Raw genomic sequence first — 15,531 nt, forward strand, 5'->3', positions numbered from 1 at the left:
ACAAATGAGTAATTTTGAATATGAGCTCCATATCAGATAATATTGTATTGTATCAGTAGTACATTTTCTGAGTATGATGATTACATTGCAGTTATATATGAGAATACTCTTGTTCTTAGAAGACACAAACTGAAGTATTTAGGGTAGAAGAGTGATGATGTTTCTGCTAACTCTCACATAGTTCAGCAAAAAAGATGTGTATGTGTTTCTGCAGGTGTACATATGGGTGATAGAAGAAGCAGGGTAGGGAAGAAGTGAGGTAGGGAGGAGTAGAAGGAAGGAAAGGGAGAAAACGATTTTTCAGTAAGATTTCTGTTAGCTTACAATTTTTCAAAATAAAAACTTAGGAAAAAAGAAAAGAAAAGCAGCCAGAAATGAATAGTCCAGTAACCTTTAAAAAAAAAAAGAGTAAGTTTTCTTGTCCACTGAATTGTTAAGATCTAGGCAGAGATCAAGGTGAGGAAAAATTCTAATGCTTCTCTGTAACATTAAATTCCTTCATTCAATCTATCAAACATGAGGTTCTCTGAATAGGATGAGATTGTTGTTAAAGATACACAGAAAGAATATCATGCTTAGTGAAGTAAGTCAGACAGAAAAAGTTAAGAACCATATAATTTCATTCATATGTGAGATACAAAACTGAAGTCAACACATGAACAAACAAGAAAAACAAACAAAACAAAAACTCATAGACATAGACAACAGTATGGTGGTTACCAGAGGAGAAGGTGCAGGGGGGTAGTAAAGTGTAAAGGGGGCCAAAATATATGATGATGATGGAAGAAGATTTGACTTTGGGTGGTGTGCACATAAAGCAATACACAGATCATGTATCATAGAAATGTACACGTGAAACCTGTATGATCTTATTAACCAATGACATCCCAATAAATTTAATATAAAAAGATTCATCTATGGCCCTGGCTGGTGTGGCTCAGTGGATCAAGTGCCAGCCTGCAAACCCAAAGGTTGCGGGTTCGATTTCCAGTCAGGGCACGTGCCTGGGTTGCAGGCTAGGCCCCCAGTAGGGGGCGTGCGAGTGGCAACTGATCAATGTATCTCTCACACATCAGTGTTTCTTTCCCTCTCTTGCTCCCTCCCCTTCTCTCTAAAAATAAATAAAGTCTTTTTAAAAACGTGCATCCATGAAACAAAAAAGATACGCAGAAAGGCATAACAAGTCTACAATTACTACACCCAGCTTCCAAATTTGATTTCATTTCACTAAAGAGAATGTAGAGGTCACTTACCTTGCCCCACCAAAATAGCCATCCTGCATTTTTCGGAGTGCTGCCAGGATACTTGAATTCAGGCTGGTTCCATCTTCATCTTGAAGAGAATTTTAAACAATCTTTGTGATTTTAACTTTTAAATAAGGGAAATCTTTCAATTATTTCAAACCAACAGTCTGACGAGGAAAATACAAATGAGACACTCCTCGTTGACCACCCTGTATTTCAACAATTCATCTGAAAGCCAACAATACTGCAGAATGGGCAAATGGTTAAAAGATGATGACCAATTGAGTTCCTCGAAGACAGTATCTTATTTATCATAAATACTTAGCACAGAGCCTAAGGGCAGAACACTTGACTACTGAATGCTGACAATGATAACAGCAACCATTTGTTGAATGTTACATGCCAAGCACTGTCTTAAATATTTCATATAATATTATGTCATCTAATGAGCCTTGGTTTATGTCTACAGGTATAAAAATATTTAGAAAGCTAAAAATTATCTGACTTTATGTGAAGGAAATCATATTACACATATTCTTTTGTGATCTACTTTTTCTAACTTATTTATCATTTGTAAAAGCTAAAAATGATTCCATGGCAGACATTTAGACTGTTTTTGTACTACAAGCAACGCAGTGATGAGGATCATTGTACCTCTATATGCACTTTTTCTATTATCTCCTTAGGGAATTTCTCACAAGTAGAACTGGACAACAGAACACTTACAGAAATTTTTATAGAGATTGCCAAATTGCCCACTAAAAAAGTTGAGTCAATTATATTTCCATCATCAGTATAGTAAGTGACATTTTCCCCATACCTTTAATAACAATAGACATTAATAATCTTTTTAATCTTTGTTTATCTAATATGTTTTAAAAAAGGCATCCTTTAATTTTATTACTAGTAAGATCCAGCATGTTTTCATGTGTATACTGGCCATTTCTATTTCTTTTTTGAATTGCCTGTTTATGTCCTTTCCCCATGTTTCTATTAAGTAGTTCATCTTTTTTTTACACAGTGGCCTCACCAGTCTGCCAAATCAACTTTGAAGAGCTCCATGCTTACATTTTGTGAATATTACCCTTCTTCCTATTATACATATGGCAAACCCTTTACCCACTTTACTGTTTTTCAACCTCAACTACCGTTCATTTTTGTATAAAATATTTAAATTTTCATGTTTCAAAATTTGTTAATGTTTCCTTTTTTTTTTTTTAATTGTTGTTCAATTACAATAGCCAAGTACTGGAAGCAACCTAAGTGCCCATCAGCAAATGAGTGGATCAAAAAACTATGGTACATTTACACAATGGAATTCTACACAGCAGAGAGAAAGAAGGAGCTTATACCCTTTGCAACAGCATGGATGGAACTGGAGAGCATTATGCTAAGTGAAATAAGCCAGGCGGTGAGGGACAAATACCATATGATCTCACCTTTAAGTGGAATATAATGTTTCCTTCTTGTATCTTACAAGGTACAGCTTCCTTCAGTCCAAGATCACAAAAACATTCTTCCATATTTTCTTCTAATACTTTCATGGGTTTCTTTGCTTAGTTTTTTAATATATTCAGAATTTAATTTTGCATAAAATGTAAAATAGCAGGCCTAGATAAATTATTTCCCAAATGTATTTTTTTATATTCTTTTGCCTCCAAAGTAGTCCCCCGTTATCTGCAGGATATGTTCCAAGACCCCAGTGGATGCCTCTGTATACTATTGAACCCTATATATACTATGTTTTTTTCTATACATACATACATACATACATATGATAAAGTTTAATTTTAAAATTATACACAGTAAGAGATTAATAATAATAAAATAGAACAATTATAATTATATGCTGTAATAAAAGTTATGTGAATGTAGTCTCTCTCCCTCAAAATACGATAATCATGATGGTTACTAAGTAACTAAGGAGTAGGTAGCATAAACAGCATGGATACGCTGTACAAAGGAATGATTCATGTCCCAGGCAGGACCAAGGGAGATAGCTCGAGATTTCATCACACTACTCAGAATAGTACACAATTTAAAACTTATAAATTGATTATTTCCAAAATTTTTAATATTTTTGGACCATGGTTGACTGCTGGTAACTGAAACCATTGAAAGCAAAACTGCAAATAAGGTAGTGACTACTGTATTTGAATTACTATCATATTGATATTTTAATTATCATGGATCTATATTCTCTTAATTGTTTTTAGTTTTTAAAAAGTCTGGGTATTTTTGCTCTGGCTGGTGTGGCTCAGTTGGTTAGAGAATTATCCCACTGACCAAAAGTTAACAGATTTGATTCCCAGTCAAGGCACTACCTAGGTTGTGGGTTCGGTCCCTGGTCAGAGCGCATAGGAGAGACAGCTAATTGATGTTTTTCTCTCACATGGATGTTTCTCTCCCCATCTCTCCCAATCCCTTCCCCTCTCTCTAAAATCAATAAGCATATCTTCAGGTGAGGATAAAAAAAAAAGTCTGGGTATTCTTGTACATTTTCTCTTCCATTAAGAAATTTAGATTTAGACTGTTCATAGAAGTTTGTGTTTTTATTTTCACTTGAAACTACACTGAATGGACAGATTAATTTAATGAGAATGGACATCTCAATATTGACTATTTCCACTTAGAAAAATGGGGATTTTTCTGTCTTATAATTAAAATCTTTTATGCTCTTCATTAGTTTTATAATTTTTCTCATATAGTTTTATGGATGTTTCTTATTAAGATTATTCTTATATTATTTACTTTTCTAGAAAATTTGTCAATTTTATCTAGATTTACAAATTGCAATTGGTATTTTTTATAATTTTTATAGTCTCCTCCATTTCTGTTGCTATACTCCCTTTTTCATTTCTAATGTTGTTTACACTATCTCTGTTCCTCTTTACTCTGAAGTCTACCAAATATAGTCACTTCTGATTTTTAAAAATTAATTTTATATGGTTTACCTTTTCCCATTCTTTTCATTTCAGTTTACTTATATTGTTATATATGAAGTGAATTTTATGGAGAGAGCATACATATATGGGTCATTTTTAACCTACTCTACCCATCTCAGTCTTTTAATTGGTATATTTAAATTCTCACTTACAGTTAATATAGTTATTGATATGTTAGGGTTAAGTCTGACATTGTTTTCTGTTTATTCCTTTGTTCTTCATGTCTCTATTTTCTTCTTACCTTCTAGAATACCTGCAAAAATTTCATTTTGATTTATCTATATGCTTTTTTATGACAAATTTTTTTAGATTTTACTTATTTTTACAGAGAGGGGAAGGGAGGGAGAAAGAGAGGGAGAGAAACATCGATCAATTGTCTTTTACATGTGCCCCAACAGGGGACTGGACCCACAACGCAGGCATATGCCCACAACCCAGGCATGTACCCTGACCAGGAATCAAACCAGTGACCATTCGCTTCGTGGAACAATGCCCAACTAACTGAGCCACACTGGTCTGGGCTTTATGACACATTTTTAAAATCACTGTGTAATAATGCATCATATGGACTTGTCATAATTTAAAAAATATTGAAGTAAAGTTGGCACACAATATTGTATTAGTTTCAAGTATGTAACATAGTGATTTGACATTTATATACCTTACAATGTTAATCGCCTTCTGTTACTGTGCAGTTATTATGATGTTATTGGCTATATTCCCTGTTCTGTAAACCACATCCCTGTGGCTTATTTTATAACTGGAAGTTTGTATCTTTTACTCCCCTTTACCCATCCTTCCACTCTCCTCTCCTCTGGAAATCATCAGTTTGTTCTCCGTTAGTATGCTTCTCTTTTACTTATAGTCTTTTTAACTCTATCTTCTTGTCTAAATTTCTTAGTGGTTACTCTAGGTATTATATTATATATATAAACATATATTATACATACATCACTCTCTACTAGTATCAACATTTTACCAGTTAAAGTGATGTCTAGAAACCTCACCTCCCTTTCAGTCCAATAACACTTTATATTAGAAATTTATAACAATTTCTTTAAAGACTTCCTCTAAATATTTTGAGAACCACACTGGACATTGTCATAGTTTTTGCCACAGATGTCAAAACTGAAGTGGAGAATATCTACTGTATTTACCCATATTCTTACTCTTTCCACTATTTTTTTCTTTCTTGATGCTTCACCATTCCATCTTGTATTGTTTCCTTTCATTTCAAGAGCTTCCTTTAAGCCATTCTTTTAGGACAGACCTACTACTGACAAATTCATTGAGTTTTCCTTCATCTGAGAATGTATTTTTCCCTTTTACTCTTAAAGTACATTTTTTTGCTGGATAAAGAATTCTTAGTTTTTAATTCTTTTTTTCAGCACTTGAAAAATGTAGTGCCACTTCCCCTGTTCTTCAGGGTTTTTAATGAGAAATCTGCTTTCATTCAAATAATTTTTCCCATATGGGCAAAGTATCATTTCTTTATTATTGCTTTCAAGATTTATCCTTTTTTTAATTTTCAGAAGTTTCGTTATCATGTGTTTTGGCATGAGTTTTTGTGGATTTAAACAGTTAGGGGCTTTCACAGCTGTTTGAATCTCTGGCTTTATTACTTTTGCCTATTTTCCAGCCATTATTAGTTGGAATACTTTTTCAGCCCCATATCCTTTTTCCTTTCCTTCTGGGACTCTTATAATGTAAATGTTAGATCTTTAGTTATTAGTCTCACAGGTCTCTGAGGTTCTGTTCATATTTGTTCAATCTATTTTCACTCTTGCTCAGAATCAGTCGTTTCTCTCAGTTCTATCTTCAAGTTCACTCTATCATCTTAATTCTGCTGGTAAGCCTAGGCAGTGAGTTTTTCATTTAACTTATCATAGTTTTAAGTTCTAAAACTTTCATTTAGTTTTTTATATCTTCAATTTTTTGCTACTTTGCTAAGTATTTCCATTTCTTTGCTGAGACTTCCTACTTTCAAGTTTCAAGTGTGATTGTAATTGCTTATTAAGGCAACTAGTATTCATTTGTGTAAACATACCACAGCTTTTATATTCACTCACCTACTGATGGACATTTGGGCTGCTTCCATATCTTGGCGATTATAAATAACACTGCAATGAACATAGATGAGTTTATATTCTTTCGAATTAGTGTTTTGGGTTCCTTTGTATATATTCCCAGACGTGGGATCACTGGATCAAAAAGCAGATCCATTTTAAATTTTGGGAGTTATCTCCATACTGCTTTCCATAGTGGTGGCACCATTCCGCATTCCCACCAACAGGATACTAGGGTTCCCTTTTCTCCACATCTTTAACAGAGCGCTTCTTGTTTGTTGATTTATTGATGATGGCCATTCTGACAGGTGTGAGGTGATACATCATTGTAATCTTATGGGGCCACCACTGTATATGTGGTCTGTAATTGACTGAAACATGGTTATGTGGCACATGACTGATTAGGTATTTCTATTTTGAAATCTCTTTGTCACCATAAACTGAACATGTCCCTTTAGAAGTGGCATCTTCCTATAGAATGTCTCTGCTTTTTATCAATGGGAGCATTGTTTACCTACTTCGTAAATCTTGCCATTATTTTGATTCATATCTCATATCTATTGAATGACTTGTATCCTTCTTTCCTGATCTATTTTTACTACCACCAATCCAGTGTATCTTCCAATCACCTCATACCTAGATTAGTTTCCTTGATATCAGATTGTCCTCACTATAGTATATACTGTCACCAAATCAAAATCACTGTCATATCTCAGTTTGTTCAAAAACTATATACTCAGACTTCTGAGAAAATCTGTTTTAAATATCTGCTTATTTTCAAGGTTTTCATAATATGATCCCACCTTGCTTACCCAATTTTCTTGATAATTACACTCTAACATGCAAAGCTCATTCTATTCAGTTTGGCCTCTTTACTGACCACTCACAAGTCAAGCTTGTCCCTGACTCCAGGTCTCACTCATGGCATTTTTTTCATTTAAAATACCTTTCCAATTACACTACATTTTCTGAAGACACAGTAGTTATTAAATGGGCACTTGTTAATTGTCTTAAAAGAAGAAAGACAAAAAGAAGGACTACCATACTTCTTCAAATCCTGTGCTTCTGAAGCACTTTACAAGATGTGAACAAAATCCCAAACAGTTTGTTCAAACTTTGAATGATTTATAATAAAGGATTCTTCTCTAATGAAAAGGAATTTTATGTACTTTGGCAGTACAAACAGGCTTTTTGGAAGCAACAACAGAGACACAGAAAGTTAGCAATGCTTCTGCATTGGCTGTAGTCCTCCAAGAACTGAGAACAATAAAGCCATTCATCCAGTTTCAAATAAGTAATGTCAGTAAGCCCAGACAATAAAGGAAAGATAAACTAAAAGCTTTCTCACTTTTCCCTGGTAGATTTTACTGCTAAGTTAGACAAGCCTTGGAAGGAGAGATGTGTAGGAATTTACCTATAAAATCTTGATGATGCACTGGAGTAGGATAGATGCAGAATGTACTTTTACTTTCCTCAAAATGAATTGTATTAATAAAGTTTCTGCAAATTGACCTAGAAACCAATTATCTGAAGTAGCTGCCAACCAAGTTTTCTACTACTCTTTTTAAATTATAGCTCTCAAATGACCTGAAATATTCTTGTGTATTGGTTTGATACATATTTATTCTAAAACATGAGCCACATGAGATTAGAAACCTCATCTGCCTTATTCACTTCATGTATTCCCCAGTCCTTAGAAAAGTGCCTGGAACAAAGTAGGAGCTAATAAATAACTGCTGAAAGAATAAATGATAAGAAATAGCTCTCCAGTGTCTCTAAGATTTTAAAGGACTAACCACATGACTTATTCCAAATAAACATTATTCCTTGCCTCATACAACCTTACCAAGCATGGTGTGTGAGATGGGGAAGGTGATGGTGGGATGGCCTGTCATCCTCCAGCGGCTACAGAGGTAGGAGAGGTCTGTTCTAAGCATTTCCACTATCATCTTGTTGTCTAGAGCCAAGTAGAACTGTTGCTGGTCTATAAACTGAGAAAAATAAAAATAACAGCTCAGAGTAATTTATTCTCACAACTATCAAATAATATTTTAAAGTAATCACATATTCACAGGGTATATAAGATGTTACAAAGGCAATAATCTGCCAAATTTAATGCTTTTCTTCCCAAAGCATCTGGTGGTCCATTGGTACATATAATTTTTGACATTTTTACAGTGTGCTATAATTTACAAAGTATTTTCAAGTATATAACTTTTCTTAATTCTATAACTACCCAGTAAGGGCTTTTCTTCTTTTAATAGATAAAATAAGGCCAAGAAACATTAAGGGGATTTGTAAAGTCATATAGCTAGCAAATGGCAAGATCAGAAATATAATCTATGGTCTAATTTTTTTTGTCTATACCTCAGCTGCACTATTTCAGAAGTAAGGTGACAAATGGAGAGCTTTAGCTTTCTCTTCAGAAAATAATTTCTCCTCTCCATATACACATATAATCAGGCTTGCTATTATAATGTGACTAATAAACATCAGACTAACAATGTGAATAATCATGGCTAAAACAGTACTAACATTTTTGTTCAGAAGAGGACATCAAAGATCTCTAGGCTTGTAAAAAGGGCCCCTCCCCCAAAGAGAACACAAAATTTGGTAGCTGAAGAAAAAAGACTATATTTTGTTTATAAAGGATCAATACAAGTAAAAATAAGAAGAGTTTTAGTCTTTTAAAAGTAAGGACAATTTTTATTTTTTAAAGATTTCATTTATTTATTTTTAGAGAGAGGGGAAAGGAGGGAAAAATAGAGGGAGAGAAACATCAATGCATGGTTGCCTATTGTGCACCCCTGCTGGGGACCTGGCCCACAACCCAGGCATGTGCCCTATACTGGGAATCAAATTGGTGACCCTTTGGTTTGAAGGCCCATGCTCAATCCACCACTGAGCCACACCAGCCAAGGCTAAAAGTAACAACAATTTTTAAAGTACTCAAATATTTGTAAAATCCCTAGTCACTATTTCTGTAACACTCAGGACTACTCTTGATAGCCATCATCACTTGGCATAACTGTGTGCCAGAAATTCAATTCAGTCCAACTCCACAAATATTTATTGAGCAACTTAATATGTGGAAGGCCCTATGGAACTCTGACACTTGTCCAAACTCCAGTAAATGCTTTATTTCTGTAATGTTTATCTTTTATTTCCATTCATCTCAATATATGTTAAAGCTATTCCACTCACCTGTGGAGTGAAGGTAAAGATAGTTTTCCGAATGTCATAGAGTTTTGAAGTTCCAAGGACTCCCATGTGTCTGTAGGGTCGGCCACTGAGTTTCATCCTACTGTTGCATCCTGAGATAGAATTGAGAAATGGTCAAGGTATTTTTAGTGCACAAATCCAACAGCAAAGTGTTTTTTGTATTAGTTTAAACTTCCTTATTGAACGAACTAAGTTCTGAATCTCATAGTTAGTGTTCATGTCATGTACAGGACCATACAAAGCACTGTGGGCTTTTAAAGAACTCGATGGTCTTATAAAGAATCCACATCATCTACACAAGGGAGACAAGAATGCACATAAAGTTAACAGTGTATGAATGACAGAACTCTATTACCAATAGTCACGCACTAAATTTCTTTAAAGTCCATAAAAAGTGCAAAAGATATACTGGTTATCAAACTTTCCAATATAAACTATGCCTCAACAAAGCTGAACAAAAACCTCATTAGCTTAAGCAGGGCATACTAAACTGAAATAAGAGTTTATCTTGATCTCCTTCAATAACATAGTAGTGATACATTTTATTCAATGGGACAACACATTTTATCCAAATAAGTTAAAGTATTTCAATATTCTTGTGTCTGACAGGAAATTTTGTGCAAACTTATACACAGCAAAATTCACTTGGCAGAGGAACATTTTTAAAAATACTGAATGCCAACTATAATTGAAAAATTAAAAATGTTTTAATTTTAATATATATATTTTTTAATTAAAAAGGCATTCTCTTATATAACCATAATGAAAATGTGCCAAAATCAGGAAAATAACATTGATAAAACACTGTTACCCAACCCACAGATATTATTCAGATTTCACCCATCGTCCTACTTGTCCTCTGTAGTTAAGAATTTTTCAGGTTCAGGATTCAATCCAGAATCCTATTTACTAATTGGGTGATCTTAATTACTCGTACCTTATTTTCCTCTAAATAGTACTAACCTCCTGGGGTTGCGGTAAGTTTCAAATGAGATATTGCATAAAGTACTTGGCACAGTACCTGAAGCATAGAAATAGTAAACTCTTAGTAACCGGGAGCTGTTATTTTTGTAATTTAAGACATTTTATTGTTTTGGGACAAATTTCAAAATTGTTTTACTTTTTATTATTGTCAAGGAAGAATGCTATTTTATATTATGTGCTTTTGAATTTTAGCACAAACATTCTAACATGGCTTTAAACAGCCACACAATATTTATACATACCAGCACACACATGTATTCTACTGAATGTATGAATTTAAATTAAGTGTCAAATCAAAGGTACAGAGTCTAAATAGAGTATGACTATTTTATTTGTATTCACTACATTTTGAAGTGTGAACCTTACTGATCAACACTTTTTGTAGATATTGCACATGTTCATTATTATTACCCTGAGCATATTTAATTCTTATTTAGGACTTATTCATATGTATGTTTATTTTCATTTTGAGGCAATATTCTTTTTAGCAAGCCACACAGTTCAAATGATTTAAAGAAGAAATATGGGCAATATGATGTTAATCTCTATGCTTCAGAAATACAACTCAGTAAGACGACATACAAATAGCCAACAGATATATGAAAAGATGCTCAACCTCACTAGCTATTAGGGAAATACAAATCAAAACTACCATGAGATACCACCTCACACCTATTAGAATGGCTATTATCAACAAGACAAGTAACAACAAGTGTTGGAGAGGTTGTGGGAAAAAAGGAACTCTCATTCACTGCTGGTAGGAATATAGCCTGCTACAGCCATATGGAAAACACTCTGGCGGTTCCTCAAAAAATTAAGAATAGAGTTAGCATATGACCCAGCAATCCCTCTCCTGTTATCTACTCAAAATACTTGCAAACATGTATTCACAAAGATATATGAACCTCTGTGTTCATTGCAGCATTACACACAGTGGCCAGGACACAGAGACAACCAAAGTGCCCTGCGATAGAGGATTGGGTAGAGAAGATGTGGTGCATGTACACAATGAAGTACTACTCAGCCATAAGAAAAGATGAAATATTGCCATTTGCGGTAACAGAGATGGACCTTGAGAATATTATGCTAAGTCAAATAAGTTAGTCAGAAAAAGGTAAAACCCTTATGATTTCACTCATATGTGGGATATAAAACTGAAACTCATGGACATAGACAACGATGTAGTGGTTGCCAAAAGCAAAGGGATGGAGTGTGTCCTAATGAATGGTGATGGAAGACGGTTTGACTTTAGGTGGTGGGCACACAGTGCAATATACAGATCATGTATTATAGACACGTACACTTCAAACCTCTATGATCCTATTGCCCAATGTCACCCCAATCAATTTGATTTTAAAAATATCAACTCTAAGTTTCATCATTGTTCCTTTGAAAGCACCCTATCTTTCTTCAACTTTGGCCATTTTAAAGATTTTCTCTTTGTCTTGGCTTCCAGAAGTTTGATTATTAAATGCTAAGGTTGGTTTTCTTTGCATTTATCTTGCTCACAGATTTTTAGCCTTTGTGTGACCTTGGTATCTTTAGTCAGTTTAGAAAAAATTTTGATCATTATCTCTTCAACATATGTGACATTAGTTGAATTTCAACATATTACGTGGGCATATTTTTGGACTGTCAACTCTGTTCCATTTGTCTACGTGCCTATTTTTATGCCAGCATCATGTTGTTTTGATTACCATAGCTTTGTAATATAGTTTGAAATTAGGAAGTGTGATGCCTCCAGCTTTGTTCTTCTTTCTCAGGATTTCCTTGTCTATTTGGGGCCTTGCATGGTTCTTTACAAATTTTAGGATTGTTTTTTCTTTTTTTTTAATTAAACAATTTTTAATTGTTGTTCAATTACAGTTGTCTGCATTTTCCCCCACCCCTCCACCCCACCCCAGCCAAACCCACCTCCCTCTCCTGCCTCCACCCTCCCCCTTGGTTTTGTCCATGTGTCCTTTATAGTAGTTCCTGGGAGAGGGGATTTTAGGATTGCTTTTTCTATTTCTGTGAAGGATGCTATTGGGTTGATAGGGGTTGCACTAAATTTATAGTTTTAGGAAATTTTTTTTGTTGAGTTGTGAGAGTTCTCTATATATTCCAGATATTAACCCTTTATCAGATATATGATTTGCAAATACTTTCTCTCATTCTGTGGTTTGCCTTTTCACTTTATTGATGGTGTCTATTACATAACTTTTTAATTTTCACGAAATCCAAATTACTTACATTTTGGGGTCTATCTCTCTTAGCATAACAGGAAACAAAGAAACCAAAAATGAGAAAATTTTACTACATAAAAATGTAAAAATTCTATATATAAAAATTAGATTAAAAAATTAAAGCCAACCTCACTAGGTATTAGGGAAATATGAATAGCAAAAGGGAGTAAATAAAAAGGGAAATAATAAAATAGCAAAATAATGCGATAATATGTGGAAGACAGTGTTAGCATCCCCTGTACATAAAAAACCTTGCATAAGCCAGTAAGAAACTGAAAGTTTTCCAGTGGAAAAATGGTAAAAGAATATAAGCAGATAATTTATAAAATATATACAAAAACAGCTGCTTAATTAATAAAAAGTTTATCATCCATATGTCAAAAAATTGAGGATATTATGCTAATGCAGATATTAAAATAATATTAGAGGAGGCTAAATAAGGAAAAGAAATAAGGTTTATCATATATTATTATGTTGCAAAAAAACAGGTTACAAAGTCTGTTATTTCTCATACCAGTTTTCTAAAAACAAGTGTGTATTTATTTTATAAGATTCATTGGAAGCAAATGCTCCAAAGCAAAACAGTGGCTTCCTGTGTGTGGTAGAATTATAGGTGATTTTTATCATTTCCCTTTGTGTTTTTCTCTATTTTCCAGTTCCCTGCAGTTAACATGTGCATTTCATTTTGTGATTAGATAAATAACTATTTATGAAAACTGGAAGCACTGGCTGGGTAGCTCAGTTGGTTAGAGCATTGACCCCATAAGCCAAGGTTGTGGGGTCCATCTCATCAGGGCACAATAAGAATTAACCATGAATGCACAAATAAGTGGAACAACAAGTTGATGTTTCTCTCTCCCCTTCTTTCCCTCTCTCTCTCTAAAGAATCGATTAAAAAAAGAAAATTGGAGAGAACAAGAATAGCATATCTATTCAAATGAAACTAGAAGATAAATTCAACAATTCTTAAAGATGTATCTGATAAAATGGTTCTATTTGAGGTTTAAAAATTTGTACAAAGTCAAGAAAATAAATATCTCAAAGAAAGTATTAGAAAAGGACATGTATATATAATAAATCTCATTGTTAAAAACATCATAAAATATACTTAAAATTGGTAAATACATATGAAAATATACAGATCCTTCTAGCTTTGCAAGCAATAGGAGACAATTTCAAAAAAAGTAAGGCAAAAATGAAAAACTACATGCTCTCACTAGGTATTAAAGAAAGGAAATTAAAATAACTTAGGTATATTAAAATGATTAATCTAACAAAAATGGTAAAAAACCAATGTTGCATGGGTAGTAAAAATAAAAAAGGTATATTTTATGTTTATTGATGTCACTAAAAATTGATTGGTCCTTCTAAAGTATAATCTGGCAACAGGTAAGAACAACTGCAAAGTTGTTTATACTCTTACCCAGAATTTCTTTTCTGAGAATATACTCCAAGGAAACAGGAGTATACGTATGAATGTCTATATGAAGGCATTCACAGAAGGGTAAAATTTTTTGAAATAATTCAAGTACTCAATACTATGGGAACAATTACCTTAATTTTATCAAATAATACATAGATTTTTAAATATATAAAAATACTTACATGAAAAATAAGTGAAAAGAAAAAGAACATAAGTTAATATGTACACTCTAAATATAACCATGAAAATGTACCTATGTGCACTAACAGATTAGAAAAGAATTAGCACTATATAAAGATTTGAGTTCCATATTTACAAATTTCTTATGTTCCCAAAGTTGGCTAACTTTATAACTTGAAAAAATAAAAGAGATATTATGGAACTGAAATATATGAAATAATAAGTGTATGAAGTGTAACAGAGATTCTAATTTAGATAACACATATAAATGAACATCTCTGATGGAAAAATATCCCTTTTTCCTTGGTGGCATTAGAGCTGTCATTTGATGTATGCTTAAAGCAATTCGGTTATTGTGAAATTGCTGCAATAATAGAATTGTGAAGTCACTCATTTGATAATTCATCAAATCACACCTTTCTTGACTTCCCCAGGGAATCTATCCTGTTTCTCCTGTACTTTGTACAAAATACCATTCTTACAGCATTTATAAGATTGTACTATAGTTATTTGGTTATACTTCTGTGTCTCTTATAGCATCTAACCTAGTGCTTGGTACATAAGTGAGCAATAGAGCCTTCTGAAAGAATGATGAACACAGTGAAGAAGTATATTTGAAAAATAAATGTAGTTTATCATTAAGTCCTGCATTGTTTTGTTTTATTTTGTTTTGTCTTGCTTAACTGTTCTTCCCTCAATTTATTTCTTTCGTCTTACATTTTACTATAAGCAGCAAGCACAAACCAGGCCATGATTTCAACACTTTGCTTGAAAATCACCTCAGCTGGGAGAACCAAGATGGCGGCGTAGGTAGACACACTGCACCTCCTCGCACAACCAGAACTGACAGAAAATCGAACGGCAAGGGGGTCCGACACCAAGAAGATAAAAAATAAACATTCATCCAGACCAGTAGGAGGGGCGATGATGGGCAGCCGGGGCGGAGAGGACTCGCGTGGCCGTGGCAGGACCGAGACTGGCGGAGTGTGGGACGAATGGGGCAAGTAGTCCGACCACTAGCAGTCCCTGCGGCCCCACATTCACGCAGACAAACCGAGAGGGCCGGACTCAGAGTGGCGGAGAACGGGGCAGGCAGAGCGGTGGGTAGCACCCCACGGCCCCACGTTCGTACACAGATAAACCGGGACAAACGGCAGGGAGCGAAGCAGACCACGCAACCCAGGGCTCCGGGGCGGGGAAATAAAGCCCCAAACCTCTGACTGAAAACACTTGTGGGGGTTG

At 34.2% G+C, this 15,531-nt stretch overlaps 1 protein-coding gene across 2 annotated transcripts in view; it reads right to left on the reverse strand.

The window, feature by feature from the left end:
- Window positions 1-15,531, reverse strand: part of PHKA1 (phosphorylase kinase regulatory subunit alpha 1) — a 126,539-nt gene that overhangs the window by 37,162 nt on the left and 73,846 nt on the right. For both annotated transcript variants that reach the window (XM_045191249.3, XM_024555291.4), the window contains exons 15-17: window positions 9,460-9,569; window positions 8,102-8,246; window positions 1,254-1,332 (exon numbers count right to left, since the gene is read on the reverse strand). In XM_045191249.3, the coding sequence (XP_045047184.2) occupies window positions 1,254-1,332; window positions 8,102-8,246; window positions 9,460-9,569 (334 nt within the window). The remainder of the gene's footprint in view (window positions 1-1,253; window positions 1,333-8,101; window positions 8,247-9,459; window positions 9,570-15,531) is intronic.

The sequence above is a fragment of the Desmodus rotundus genome, chromosome X (assembly GCF_022682495.2).
Source record: "Desmodus rotundus isolate HL8 chromosome X, HLdesRot8A.1, whole genome shotgun sequence".
Classification (NCBI taxonomy): domain Eukaryota; kingdom Metazoa; phylum Chordata; class Mammalia; order Chiroptera; family Phyllostomidae; genus Desmodus; species Desmodus rotundus.